General features: G+C 42.8%; 1 protein-coding gene across 5 annotated transcripts in view; it reads left to right on the top strand.

Annotated features, from left to right (window-relative positions):
* PLCH1 (phospholipase C eta 1) overlaps window positions 1-9,238 on the top strand; it is a 71,985-nt gene extending 62,747 nt beyond the window's left edge. For 3 of the 5 annotated variants that reach the window (XM_086618131.1, XM_086618133.1, XM_086618130.1), the window contains exons 19-22: window positions 553-699; window positions 1,071-1,150; window positions 3,382-3,742; window positions 7,146-9,238. In XM_086618131.1, the coding sequence (XP_086474257.1) occupies window positions 553-699; window positions 1,071-1,150; window positions 3,382-3,742; window positions 7,146-9,238 (2,681 nt within the window). Of the gene's footprint in view, window positions 1-552; window positions 700-1,070; window positions 1,151-2,841; window positions 2,902-3,381; window positions 3,743-7,145 lie in introns of all 5 variants that reach the window. The other 2 variants (XM_086618132.1, XM_086618129.1) reach the window with 2 other exon arrangements.
* The last annotated feature ends 1,889 nt before the right edge of the window (window positions 9,239-11,127 follow it).

Below are 11,127 nucleotides of genomic sequence, written 5' to 3' on the forward strand. Positions count from 1 at the left end.
CAGTATCATTCTCCTGGATTGTTCTTAAATCTCGCTTATGCAGAAGTTCCAAATGTTTTTTTTTATTTATATAAAATACATATATAACTTCAAATGAGATGAAAACAAATCATGTCCTAGGCAGTTTCACTGCCACTTTAGCCTTCCTAGGAAGGAGATGAAGAGCAGAATGGGATAGCCTGTTGCAACAGGAGAGGTGGCCATCAGTTCTCACAGGCAGTTGCAAAACCATGGGGAAAAAAGGGAGTAGTTCCTTTGGGGTTTTGGGGTATCTTCAGCCTACCGTAGTTTTGCAAAAGAACAGCTTGTCTTGGTATCCCTGCCAGCTACCAACCAGAACCATTTTGTTCATAAAAGCAGTTCATGAGACAGATCGCTCGCTTGTAATTAATGGAGATTGAGAGCATGTAGCTCTAGATAAGCAATAAGTGATAAGTATCCATTTCTGTATTTGGTCTTGTTTCTTTTGCCTTTTGCTATGCACCATGAAAACCGAGGCTCGCATTTGATATGGGCTGGTTTCCCAAAATTTCTGCTCTTTTTGTTTTACAGGGTTTAATCCTGTTTGGGAGGAAACACTCACATTTACCATCCACATGCCGGAAATAGCTTTGGTGCGATTTCTTGTTTGGGACCATGACCCTATTGGGCGGGACTTCGTTGGACAAAGAACTCTGGCCTTTAGCAGTCTCGTGCCTGGTTAGTCCCACTCGTTTTCCTGGACTTAGAGATCTCACCTTGGAAGTTAAACTTTAAGATGAGATTATCATCATAAGTTATATGTTTATATCTCTGAGACTTCATGTGTGAGCTTGGCTGATTCTCCTGGTATCTTAGAATGGTTTATTCACCATTACTCGAAGGAGTTGGGGTGTCTGTGCTGTTGGAAATCACTGCTGGTGTCTTGTTTATAACTTGGAGACAGTTTGTGTTGGGGGGCTTGGAAAACCTGGGACAACATAGGTTTTACTAACGACACAAGGTGAGTTACTGTATATATTTCACTTTTACAGACAGTCACAAAATGCAAACTGTTGATTATTTGTGGTGCAATATTTTTGTTTTACTAGGTTATCGTCATGTGTATTTAGAAGGACTGACAGAAGCGTCCGTATTTGTTCATATAACTATTAATGAGATCTATGGAAAGGTGGGTATGTCTGGAAATTAACGTTTTTTGTGGCTTTTTTTGTTGTTCTAATTCTTCTGATAAGAATGGATTTAAACGTACCACAGAACCCCACAGGATTTTGTGTGGTTTTGAAATGATTCTTACAGCTTAGGTTTGTGGCGTTTTGTACATTGCGTTAGCAGCACCCAGCACTCCAGCCCTGATCAGTAATAAAGTTTAAACAAATTATTCAGATCATACAGCAATGAAAAAGCACAATGATTCCCTCTTGCCCTCAACTTGATGTCTTCATTTATACTTGTATCTGTGTGGGTATCTACGTGCACTGCTAACATCAGCATGCTCAAAGAAGCAACTGCAATTCCTTATTGTAGTGTTTTCTCTGAGGAGCACTGAGCCAGAGCACCCCTTCACAGCACACCCATGTCCAGTAAAACACTTGGCTCTCTCCTGCTGGGAGAGAGCAGACACGCTTCTGCTGGAGCGCTCAGGAAGCAGAAGGATGGAGCTCACAGGGTGGGGAGCGTTTCTTGCAGGTCATCAGCAAGGAAGGCATAACAGACTGCTACTCTAGTCTTACCATGCATGTGCTTCTGAATGTTCTTACAGTTAGCACCTGATTATCATATCTAGATACAGTAAGCACATTTCTTCAGTGTGTTATACTAGTTTTATTTTAGAAGTAAACGTTGAGAACTGTAAGTGCACCAGAACATGGTATTTGACAAGCTATTTTTAGCAGCTAATTCAAACTTTAAATCTTTTAGATTTTAGTGCATACATTTTGCTTTTCTGCAAGATTACCAAGGAAAGCTCAGTGGAACAGAGATAGAAAATAACATAGCCAAGGCCTAGGAGCTGAGATTTGGTATAGTCCAGATCCTTGCTTAACTCCACTACCTGTATCCTCACTGATCCCATTAGATCCCTGAATGATCTAACGATGGCTCTGTAAACCACTTAGATGTCTGTCTCACTCCTGGCATCCTTGCCTCAGCACAGGGACCAGCATTTCGATCTGCTCCTCTGCTCTTGCCTCTGCAAGTGCTCCTCCTGCCAGGGAGGACAGTGGCGAGGCAGTGGAGGGAACAGCACTGATCATGCCCAGCTCGTGCATGTTCCATGCACAAAGACAAGATTTTAGCATTCAAGGTAGATTTTGTTATTCCTAAATCAGTGTAGAAAGAAAAGCAGTAGTAAACAGATGCTTGGAGCGCATCTGTAACGCATAGCTAGATCTGTACACATCTGGGTACGTGTGTCAGATCACATAGTTTTGGCCATAGTCTGTAGAGGAGCCTGTTTGGTCATTGTTCTTGGCTCATGTGCTCTTCAAAGAATAGTCAAGAGAAATAGTGAAGAGTAGCTTTGTAGGGAAGGCAAATGATGATAAAAGAAGGGGGGGAAATAAAAGACCCGTTGAGATCTGATCTCTTTACCACTTAGTCTATTCATCTGATGCGTGCCTTAATGATGGGCTGTATTGTTGTTTCTGATGTGTAAACCGAGGCTGACTGCACATTTGTACCCTTATAGGTGAGGGTATCTGGTCAAGTTTCTGAGGGAGGCTGACATTAGACTAATAAATAGTTTTAAATTATTTGCTGTAGAGGGATTATATATACAGCTGATGTACTGTTACCTTATTTGCTTGTATCGCAGTCATGAAAACATTAGCCAAATGTTATTTGCATTTTTTTGCCTTTCAGTGGAGCCCTTTAATCCTCAATCCCAGTTACACAATATTGCACTTTCTAGGAGCTACAAAGGTAGACTTCGTTAGCATGCACTTTGCACTTGCTGGGCACAGATTTCTCGAATGGTTCCTAATCGCATGATCTGCAGCCACCAAACTTGCATCATTCTTCATTCAGACTCTGCAACATTTGAATATTGCTTTGATGAAGCCCATGCATAAAACTCCAAATTAATGTGTAGCCTGTCACTGCACTACACTTCTTACAGTCTTGTCATCTCTGATTAGGACACTTGGAGCAAAGCTCTCTTGTAATTGTGGCAGGCTGCCATCCTAATGAGGAGAAATACAGACATGCATGAATTCATGGAGACCTACGCTGAGAGCTCTTTGGTCAGAGTAGATGTGTATTGCTTGGTGTGAATTTTTGCTTTGCTGCATTTTTAACTTTGTCTTCATCGTTCATAAATACTCTGAAAGCAGTCCTTTTCGTTGTGCTCGTTGTATAACGGTCTGAACTCACTGGAATCTGTGGTTATTCTTGTCCTTTCAGAATAAGCAGCTGATAGGACTCAGAGGGTTGTTTAACAAGAACCCTAAGCACAATTCTGCTGAAACCAGTGGGCAATATGTACGGAAGCGATCGATTGGAGATCGAATTCTCCGGCGCACGGCCAGTGCACCAGCAAAAGGCAGAAAGAAAAGTAAGATGGGTTTTCTGGAAGCTGCTGAAATTAAAGACAGTGCATCTGAACCAACAGACCTGAAGGACAAAGAAGGAGTTATAAGGCGTACAAGCCGGAGTTTGCAAGCACGTCCTGCTTCTATGCCCGTGGACAAATATCTTCTTGTAGGAATGCCATGCTCAGAAGATGAAACTGCCCAAGACACTAAAGGAAAAGCAAACGCATCTGGTAAGATGCTTCCAAAATTCCTTTTGATGTAGTAAGTTCAAATAGTCTATTAAAAGGTGTAGTTCCGCAGTCCCTATGCAAGTCATTTTATTCAGCTCAAATAAGAGTTACTGGGCAAAATTACACATGCTTAAGATTGTGGTATTTTAACAACTCCTTAAACTCTCTGATAAGTGACACCCTGGAAAGCTGTCTGCTCTCCAAATTAGGCAAATGAATTACAATAATTTCTTGAAGTGCTCTTAAAAGGACACTTGCCAAATTTCTTTTCGTAATTTAAGAACCAGTCTTCAATTACGCTTCATCAATTTCTGGTTTGCTGCTGTCAGGTCACCTTTGAAAACAGAGCTGCTGGCATGGTGAGTTTTCTCTCGCCATTTTCAAGGAGGAAGAACAGCATGCAGCGTATGTTTTCGGGGAATAGCATGTGTAAAGGCTAATGCAGGCTTTCAAATAGGTGTAAAAGGGTAAAAGTAGGTCAGACTTTATATCCATCAGTCTTTATGTTCTCCTCCTAAATTAATCAAATTAAGTAAATTTGATTAATAAGTATTTTGATTAATAAATTAATCAAATCAAGGGGGCCTACAGGAAAGATGGGGAGAGGCTGTTCAGGAGGGCCTGTTGTGATAGGACAAGGGGTAATGGTTTTAAAATAGAGGGAGGTAGGTTCAGGTTGGATATTAGGAAAAAATTTTTTACCATGAGAGTTGTAGAACACTGGAACAGGTTGCCCAGAGAGGTGGTGGATGCTCCATCCGTGGAGACGTTCAAGGCCAGGTTGGACGAGGCCCTGAGCAACCTGATCTAGTTGGAGATATCCCTGTTCCTTGCAGGGGGGTTGGACTAGATGACCTTTGAAGGTCCCTTCCAGCCCTAACCATTCTATGATTCTAAGTAGCTGAGGTTATATGGAAAGCATGTGTTAGGACGAAATCTTGATCTTACGTTATTGATACACGATACAGTTTAATTCTTAAAATAGCTTTTATGTAAGTGTGTTTAGCAATGAATAGTCCTGATTTTGAAATCCAGTTATTCCCGTGCCTACAGGAAAATTAGTTTGTTTGACTTGCCTAATACGTGATTTACTGGAATATTTAAAATGTCTAGGAAGCTTTGAATACAATGGGTGTAATTCCTTAGACCTGCTGTCTCCACCCTGAGCTTGTCCCTAGTCCAGGGCATCTACACTGCTTTTTGGGGCAGTTTTGTGTTGGTTTGGGAAGAATGTGTGCACTCCTGCAGGCTGGCCCCGGGAGAGCGCAGGGCTAACCAAACCCTCAGCTTCTGCTCAGAACTGCCAGCGCAGCGTTTCTGCCCTTCGGCCCATGGGGCTGCCCCTCAGCTGGGCAACCAGGAGCACCATCTGCCTCCTTGGTAAGGTGCAGAGGGCACACCGAGCACCTCTCTTGGCCCAGGGGCCGACAAACGCTGCTCTGCTGTGAATGTTTTCAGCTATGGAGCAGCTTTCAGCAACCACAAGAGCCACCCTAAAACAGGAGAGCTCCCAGGCACAGGTGGGAATGTGTGGTTGAGCCACCTTTGTTCCACTGGCCCGTGTTAGTGGCTTGGAAGGAGCAGATAATCTGGACATCACCTTCTAAAAGAAGTTACTGAAGAGAAACAGCAAGCAAAATGAAACCAAACTTTTTTTTTTCCTTACCACTCTGAAAAGAAGCTTTAGACAGGAAAAAAAGAGATTCCTAGTAAAGGAAGCAAACTCTGAAATGCTGTATTTTAAATTGAGACATTTTCTAGATAAGCCTGTGAAGATGATATAGCTCAGCCACTCTTCTAACAGATGTAATAATTTCTTAGATATTTCTTCCAAAAGATGCTACAGGCAAAGTCACAGAATTCTTTTAGAATAAACTTCCATGCTTTTTGGAGGTCACAGATACTCACTTAGAGCAAGGTAACCTCTGCAGAAAACACAGGCCGTGGTGAAATGGGCTAAAAAGCTGTCACAGGGAATAAATCCTGCCCCTTCTAACTGTGAGAACTAGATCCTGTCCGTTGGAGCCTCTGTAAGGCTTGCTCCGTAACCCCTACGGAGGAGGACTGGCCACCTTAGACATAAAGAAGTGAGACACGAAGAAGGCAGAATTCCGGATGGAATCCTCTCCTGTCCCCGAGGGACCTTCTCCCTTCTCTGTGCTGCAGGGCCATCCATGGCTTAACGGTGCACACAGAGAAAAACAACCTGGGTCCTTTTTTGTGGAAGCACTTACCATGAATCATGGTAAGAAAAGGTACAACACAGCCTCGCACACATCCAGGAACAGGCTTGGGTGTTCTCAGAATGTAAGTTCAGCCCCAGTATTTCAGACTGGGAGGTACTAGGCAGATGAAGAGTTCGTTATTGCAGGATGCCATGAAGAATGGAAAGGGGTGGCTGTCCAACAGAGATCTTTCTTGCTAAAATACCACGGCTGAACATACCTCTACTGCCTCGATTGGGATTATGTCCATTTTCTCCTCTGTTCTTTATAGGAAAAAAAAAATCTACAGATCAAAGAAATGTAGTTCTCTTTCATCTGTATCTAGGAGCACTAGAAAGCTTGGGGAACTTCTCAGATTTTGGAGATAAGCCTTTTAATGTCATGTTCATTAAAAATAGCTCTTACTCTGCCAGGAGGGTTAAGTCACTGATCAGGGTTTCTCTTGTTTCTTCCCAGGGCACCTGAATTTCTAGCAAATGTTAGAAACATTATGCATTGTGCCAAGCTTACTTTTGTAGTCCCTGCTTAATTAAAAGCTCTAAAGGAATGAGTCGTAGAGCTCGGATTTGGCATATAAAGACAAGAAGATTTGGTGGAGAAAATACCTAATGTATAGGGTTTTTTTATGGAATTCAAAATCTTGCCATCTTGAATGCAGTATGCTGGTAGAAGATCAAAAGTGAAATCTGTAAATTGTAATATTTTACAATAGCTACATGTAAAATACAGTCTGGAGCCCATCTGCTTGATGCTTTTTACTCAGCTCTTTTAAGCATGCATCGTTTGGAAGTATTATGGTTTTTAACAGAGCTGTTTTGTTCTGTCTTTATTGCCATGCTTCTTTATAGTACAAATCTGAATAGGAACACAGCTGAAGGTAATACCATGTGCAAGCTATGATATGGTACCTCATTAACATTATTTTGCAACAAATATTACATCACCTGCTTGATGTAATAGACATTCAAAGGAAGTTTCAATGAAATGCCTGCAGTTGTGTTTTTCCATTTATTCATATCACTCAGATAATTTGTACTAAACCTGCACAACTCATAATTAAGTTCTGTCACGACTGTACCTACTTTTGCGTTCTCCATTTGTCTGTCTAAGGACAAAGTAGTTGTTAATAAGCAGAACACAATATTGTATGCACCTAATGTGTTTCTTATTTAATTTAGCCGACAGCGATGACAATACAAGTGAGAAGAAAACAAAGTCGAAAGAGTCTGTTGTTCCATGTTCTGAGAAAACAGCAAATACTTCAAATTTATCATCTCAATTTAAGAAGGAGGATGACCAGAAGGAGACTACAGTTGACTCTTTGGTACCACCTCTACAGGAGCAACCTGAAAATTTAGTTTTTGCAAGTGGTGTAGCTGAAACAAATCACCTCATAGGCCATCAGCAAAATAATCTTTCTGATGGAACTCTTTCTCTAATGCAGGACTCTGGTTTCGAACTTTCCGCAGAGAAAACACATGACGAGAACTGTGCAGACAATAAAAAGGAAGATGACACAGAAGGGTCTAAGGATGAGAAAGTAACTCTTGTGGGGAATTCCCTTTCTCAAAAAGTAGAGATGGAAAATCACCAATATGACATCAAGAAAAGCACTGCAGCACCTCTTTCGTTGACAAGTATTTCTTCTACCGTTTGCTCTCCTGTTCCTGATTCGCGCTCCGCTTTAACTATGCAAGACAGTGACATTTCTCGCCTTATAGAGGAAGTTTCTTTAGGGAATGAGAGCGAGATGGATAGCGCTGTCTCAGCTCTGATCGGACAGCTCGATGTCACGGGTGACCACACTAATCTCACTGTGGTCTCGAGCCTCCATGGCACCAGCAGCCAGACCTTGACGGCTACACACCCACACATGCTCCCTGCGGGTGTTAACAGTCCCTGCAAGCACAGCTTCACTCCCACAAAATCCATCAGATTGCCTTTGTTCTCCACGCCGGATACTACCGTGTTCTCCAGCCCTGAGACTGCAGAGTATTCTGTGTACACCATCATCCACGAGGCGACGCTTACACCAGCTTCTGAATGCAAGACCCACAGTGAGTTATTTTGCAAGAAGAAGTTAAACAGTGTAGAAAATAACTCGCCTAGCTGTCCTTGTCCTTCACCTCTCTCTCCACTGAATGCACGTCCCCAAAGAAAATGTGGAACAAGCTGGGAAGCCGCTGAGTCTGCCAGTTCTTTGGCTTCCGGTAGCCTCGTGTTTGAGGAGACACTTGTTGACCCTCCCACTGGGGAAAATTCAGAAAGCAGCAGTCTTGTAGAAGTAGATGGGGATTCTCAAGATCTCTTGGTAACTGCGTGTGAGTACAAAAGGGAAGACATGAGCCAGCTGGCTTCCCCTCTGAAACTGAGGCAGAAGCAGGATGCTGGGCATGGTGGTGAGAGGACCTCTGGGAATAGCGCAACTGTTGAGCTCCGTGCTCCTGCCCTGGAATGCTCAGATAACTTCAGGACTGCAGGGGGTCAGCTCCCTTTTCCGATGTATGGAAATGTTGGCTTTTTATATCATCATCGTTCGGATAAGCAGAAAAACGTCATGTGTACCTCCGAGAGGTCCCAGCTCAACATACGCTCGCCGGTGCTCAAAAACGCTTTGGCTTTCCCATCTCCTTCGGCCATCAAACAGACCAGCCCTTGCAAATCCAAGAGTCTCGGTGACTTGACGTCAGAGGATATTTCCTGCAATTTTGAAAGTAAGTATCAGTACATAAGTAGGAGCTTTATCTCATCAGGCATGAGAGACAAGAAACTTGCTGCTATGAAGAACATGAGACCACATTCTACGGATGCTCTGACAGAGCAGCTGAGGAAGCTGGTGTCCCTGGATCAGGAGGACAGCTGTCCAGCTCTGTACTCCAGGCAGATCGATGAGGACTGCCCAAAGGCACTGGTCAGAAAACTCTCATCCAGGAGCCAGAGCAGAGTGCGGAACATAGCCAGCCGTGCCAAGGAGAGGCAGGAGGCTGCCAGCAAGCAAAAACCTAACGCCAGTAGCATAGCGGGGGTTGTCCTTCGGAATAAGCCTTCGGCGTCTCCCCATGTTGTCAACAGGCATTCCACAGGCTCCTACATAGCCAGGTACCTGAACGGCTTCCCTGGGCAGGGCGCGGAGGGCCGAGGAGTGCCGGAGGGCGCGTGCGCTGCCTTGCACTACGGCTGTAGCGACCAGTTGTGTGCGCATGATTCCGTCCTGCAGCTGGAACCCAACAGTGATGATAAGCCTGAAATTTATTTCCTGCTGAGACTGTAGGTTGTATAAATGTACCTCTTCAATGTTTACAAACTATTTCATTGAAATGAAGGATTTTTAGCGAGAACTACTTTTTTGAGGGTTTAAATTATTTAGAAATGCAATTTCATACTAGTGATTCAGTCATGATTCAATGTGCCCTTTCCTGTCAAAGCTCCTGTAAATAGAAACCATGCTCCATCCTTACATATGTACTACCTTGATTTAGAAATCGTGGAGTAGTCTGGAGACTGCATGCAGTAAGCCTTGTAGCATTTCGTATTTGTAACGCGTGTCATCTTTAAGTCGAGCACGTCCGTGCTCAAAAGCCTCACGTTGCAATGACTGCAATAGTGTTCTGTTTTCCTGATGTCCTGTCCTGCTGTTTGCAAAAAACATTTTTAGTGATCACTTTTGACCTTTTGTGCAAATTCTACTAAGCAGAGTGCTTTCTGTTATTGGTGACGTCCTTGGGGTTGGGCTGCTGAACTAGGACTTGTTCTGCCCAACAAGCAGCGGTCTCAGAATGGGACCCTTCACTCTTTTCACTCTGACTTGTTCTTAATTGTTAATGTTAATTTTACATGTTTCCGTGTATGAACTATGATTCTACAACAAACCAATTGTAGAATTAGGGTAAGTCCAAATTTGTGAGTAACGTGGGAGTTTGTCTTCTGCCCGCTCTGTGAAGTGTGATAACAGTTGTCTTCCTTGTCGGTCACCGTGTCGAGTGCTCGTTTCAGGACAGAGTGGAATGTGGGAGTAATTCTGCAGTTACGAATGGAAAACACAAATTCTGCATATTTTATTATGTATTTTTGCTATTGATTGTGTGCGTAGCTTCAGTACAGTAGCAGATCTGTTTTCTGCGTATTCGTAATTTTATTGCTAAATTGTTGACAGTCAGTGGAATATTTAAAGCTGACGTGGTAGAGTAATTTTTTTGACTATCCATCTCCAGCTTCTTCTATGAATGCTGAAATTGAATTGAGTGAGTGATTTCCAACACCTGAAGCTTCCCTGTAGGGAACAACATAGCTTTATTTTGGTTTGAAGATATTCTTTGCCTTTGCTGTAAGTTCTTTCGTATATGTAAAAGACATACCTTTTACCTCTTTCTTTTGTAATGCAGAGTATTATTATTCTTGAAAACATCATTAAAATAGATTTTTAAGCACCTGGTGACATGTTTACTGAAACTGTAGCAAATACAATTACACTTAAGCTAACTGTAGTTAGTGATGGCAAACATCTGTCGTGTCGTGAGCTTGCAGTAAGGCTTCAGAAAGTGAAAAAATTCCGTCATTTCGCATGGTGGTAATGGTTCTTAGTGCAGCTGAGCTCTTTCTCTTTTCTGGATAGGAAGTGATGTTTGGGTATGTCTAACTGCCTGCACGTTCCTATTTTGTTCCGTTAAGGATCTAACAGATGCAACTGGCCGTTGTTTCCATCACTTGGGAGAGAACAGGGTATTTCTAAATATAAAGCATTTTTCCATGGAGGAGCAGAACCAGATACTGGATGAATCCCTTAAGCTTTGGACCTGAATTTCTGTCTCGGTGCTTGTGACACAATTTGGAAGGTGCAGTTGAAGCCACCTCTAACTTCAGGGAAGTTCAGAAGCTCTGTGCCTTGGAGTGTCGGAACTTGGGCCTCTGGTTCCTGAGAGACAGAGATGGTTTCAACTTTTGACTTGCCTGTAGCTTGTCTGCTGTGATAGAGACTGTTTCCAAGTGAGAAAGTGGATGTGTACAGGCTGTGATTTGCTCCACTGCGTGCTGCGTGCCACAGATGCTCACACACTGTATCCAGATACGTTCGTTTATTTGTATTAGTAGAACCTGTACATGCTTTAGAAATAGCTGCTGTTAAAAGTGCCTTGTAGTTATGCAAATTAGATGATCTCTATT

This window comes from Tauraco erythrolophus, chromosome 11 (genome assembly GCF_009769465.1).
Source record: "Tauraco erythrolophus isolate bTauEry1 chromosome 11, bTauEry1.pri, whole genome shotgun sequence".
NCBI classification, from domain to species: domain Eukaryota; kingdom Metazoa; phylum Chordata; class Aves; order Musophagiformes; family Musophagidae; genus Tauraco; species Tauraco erythrolophus.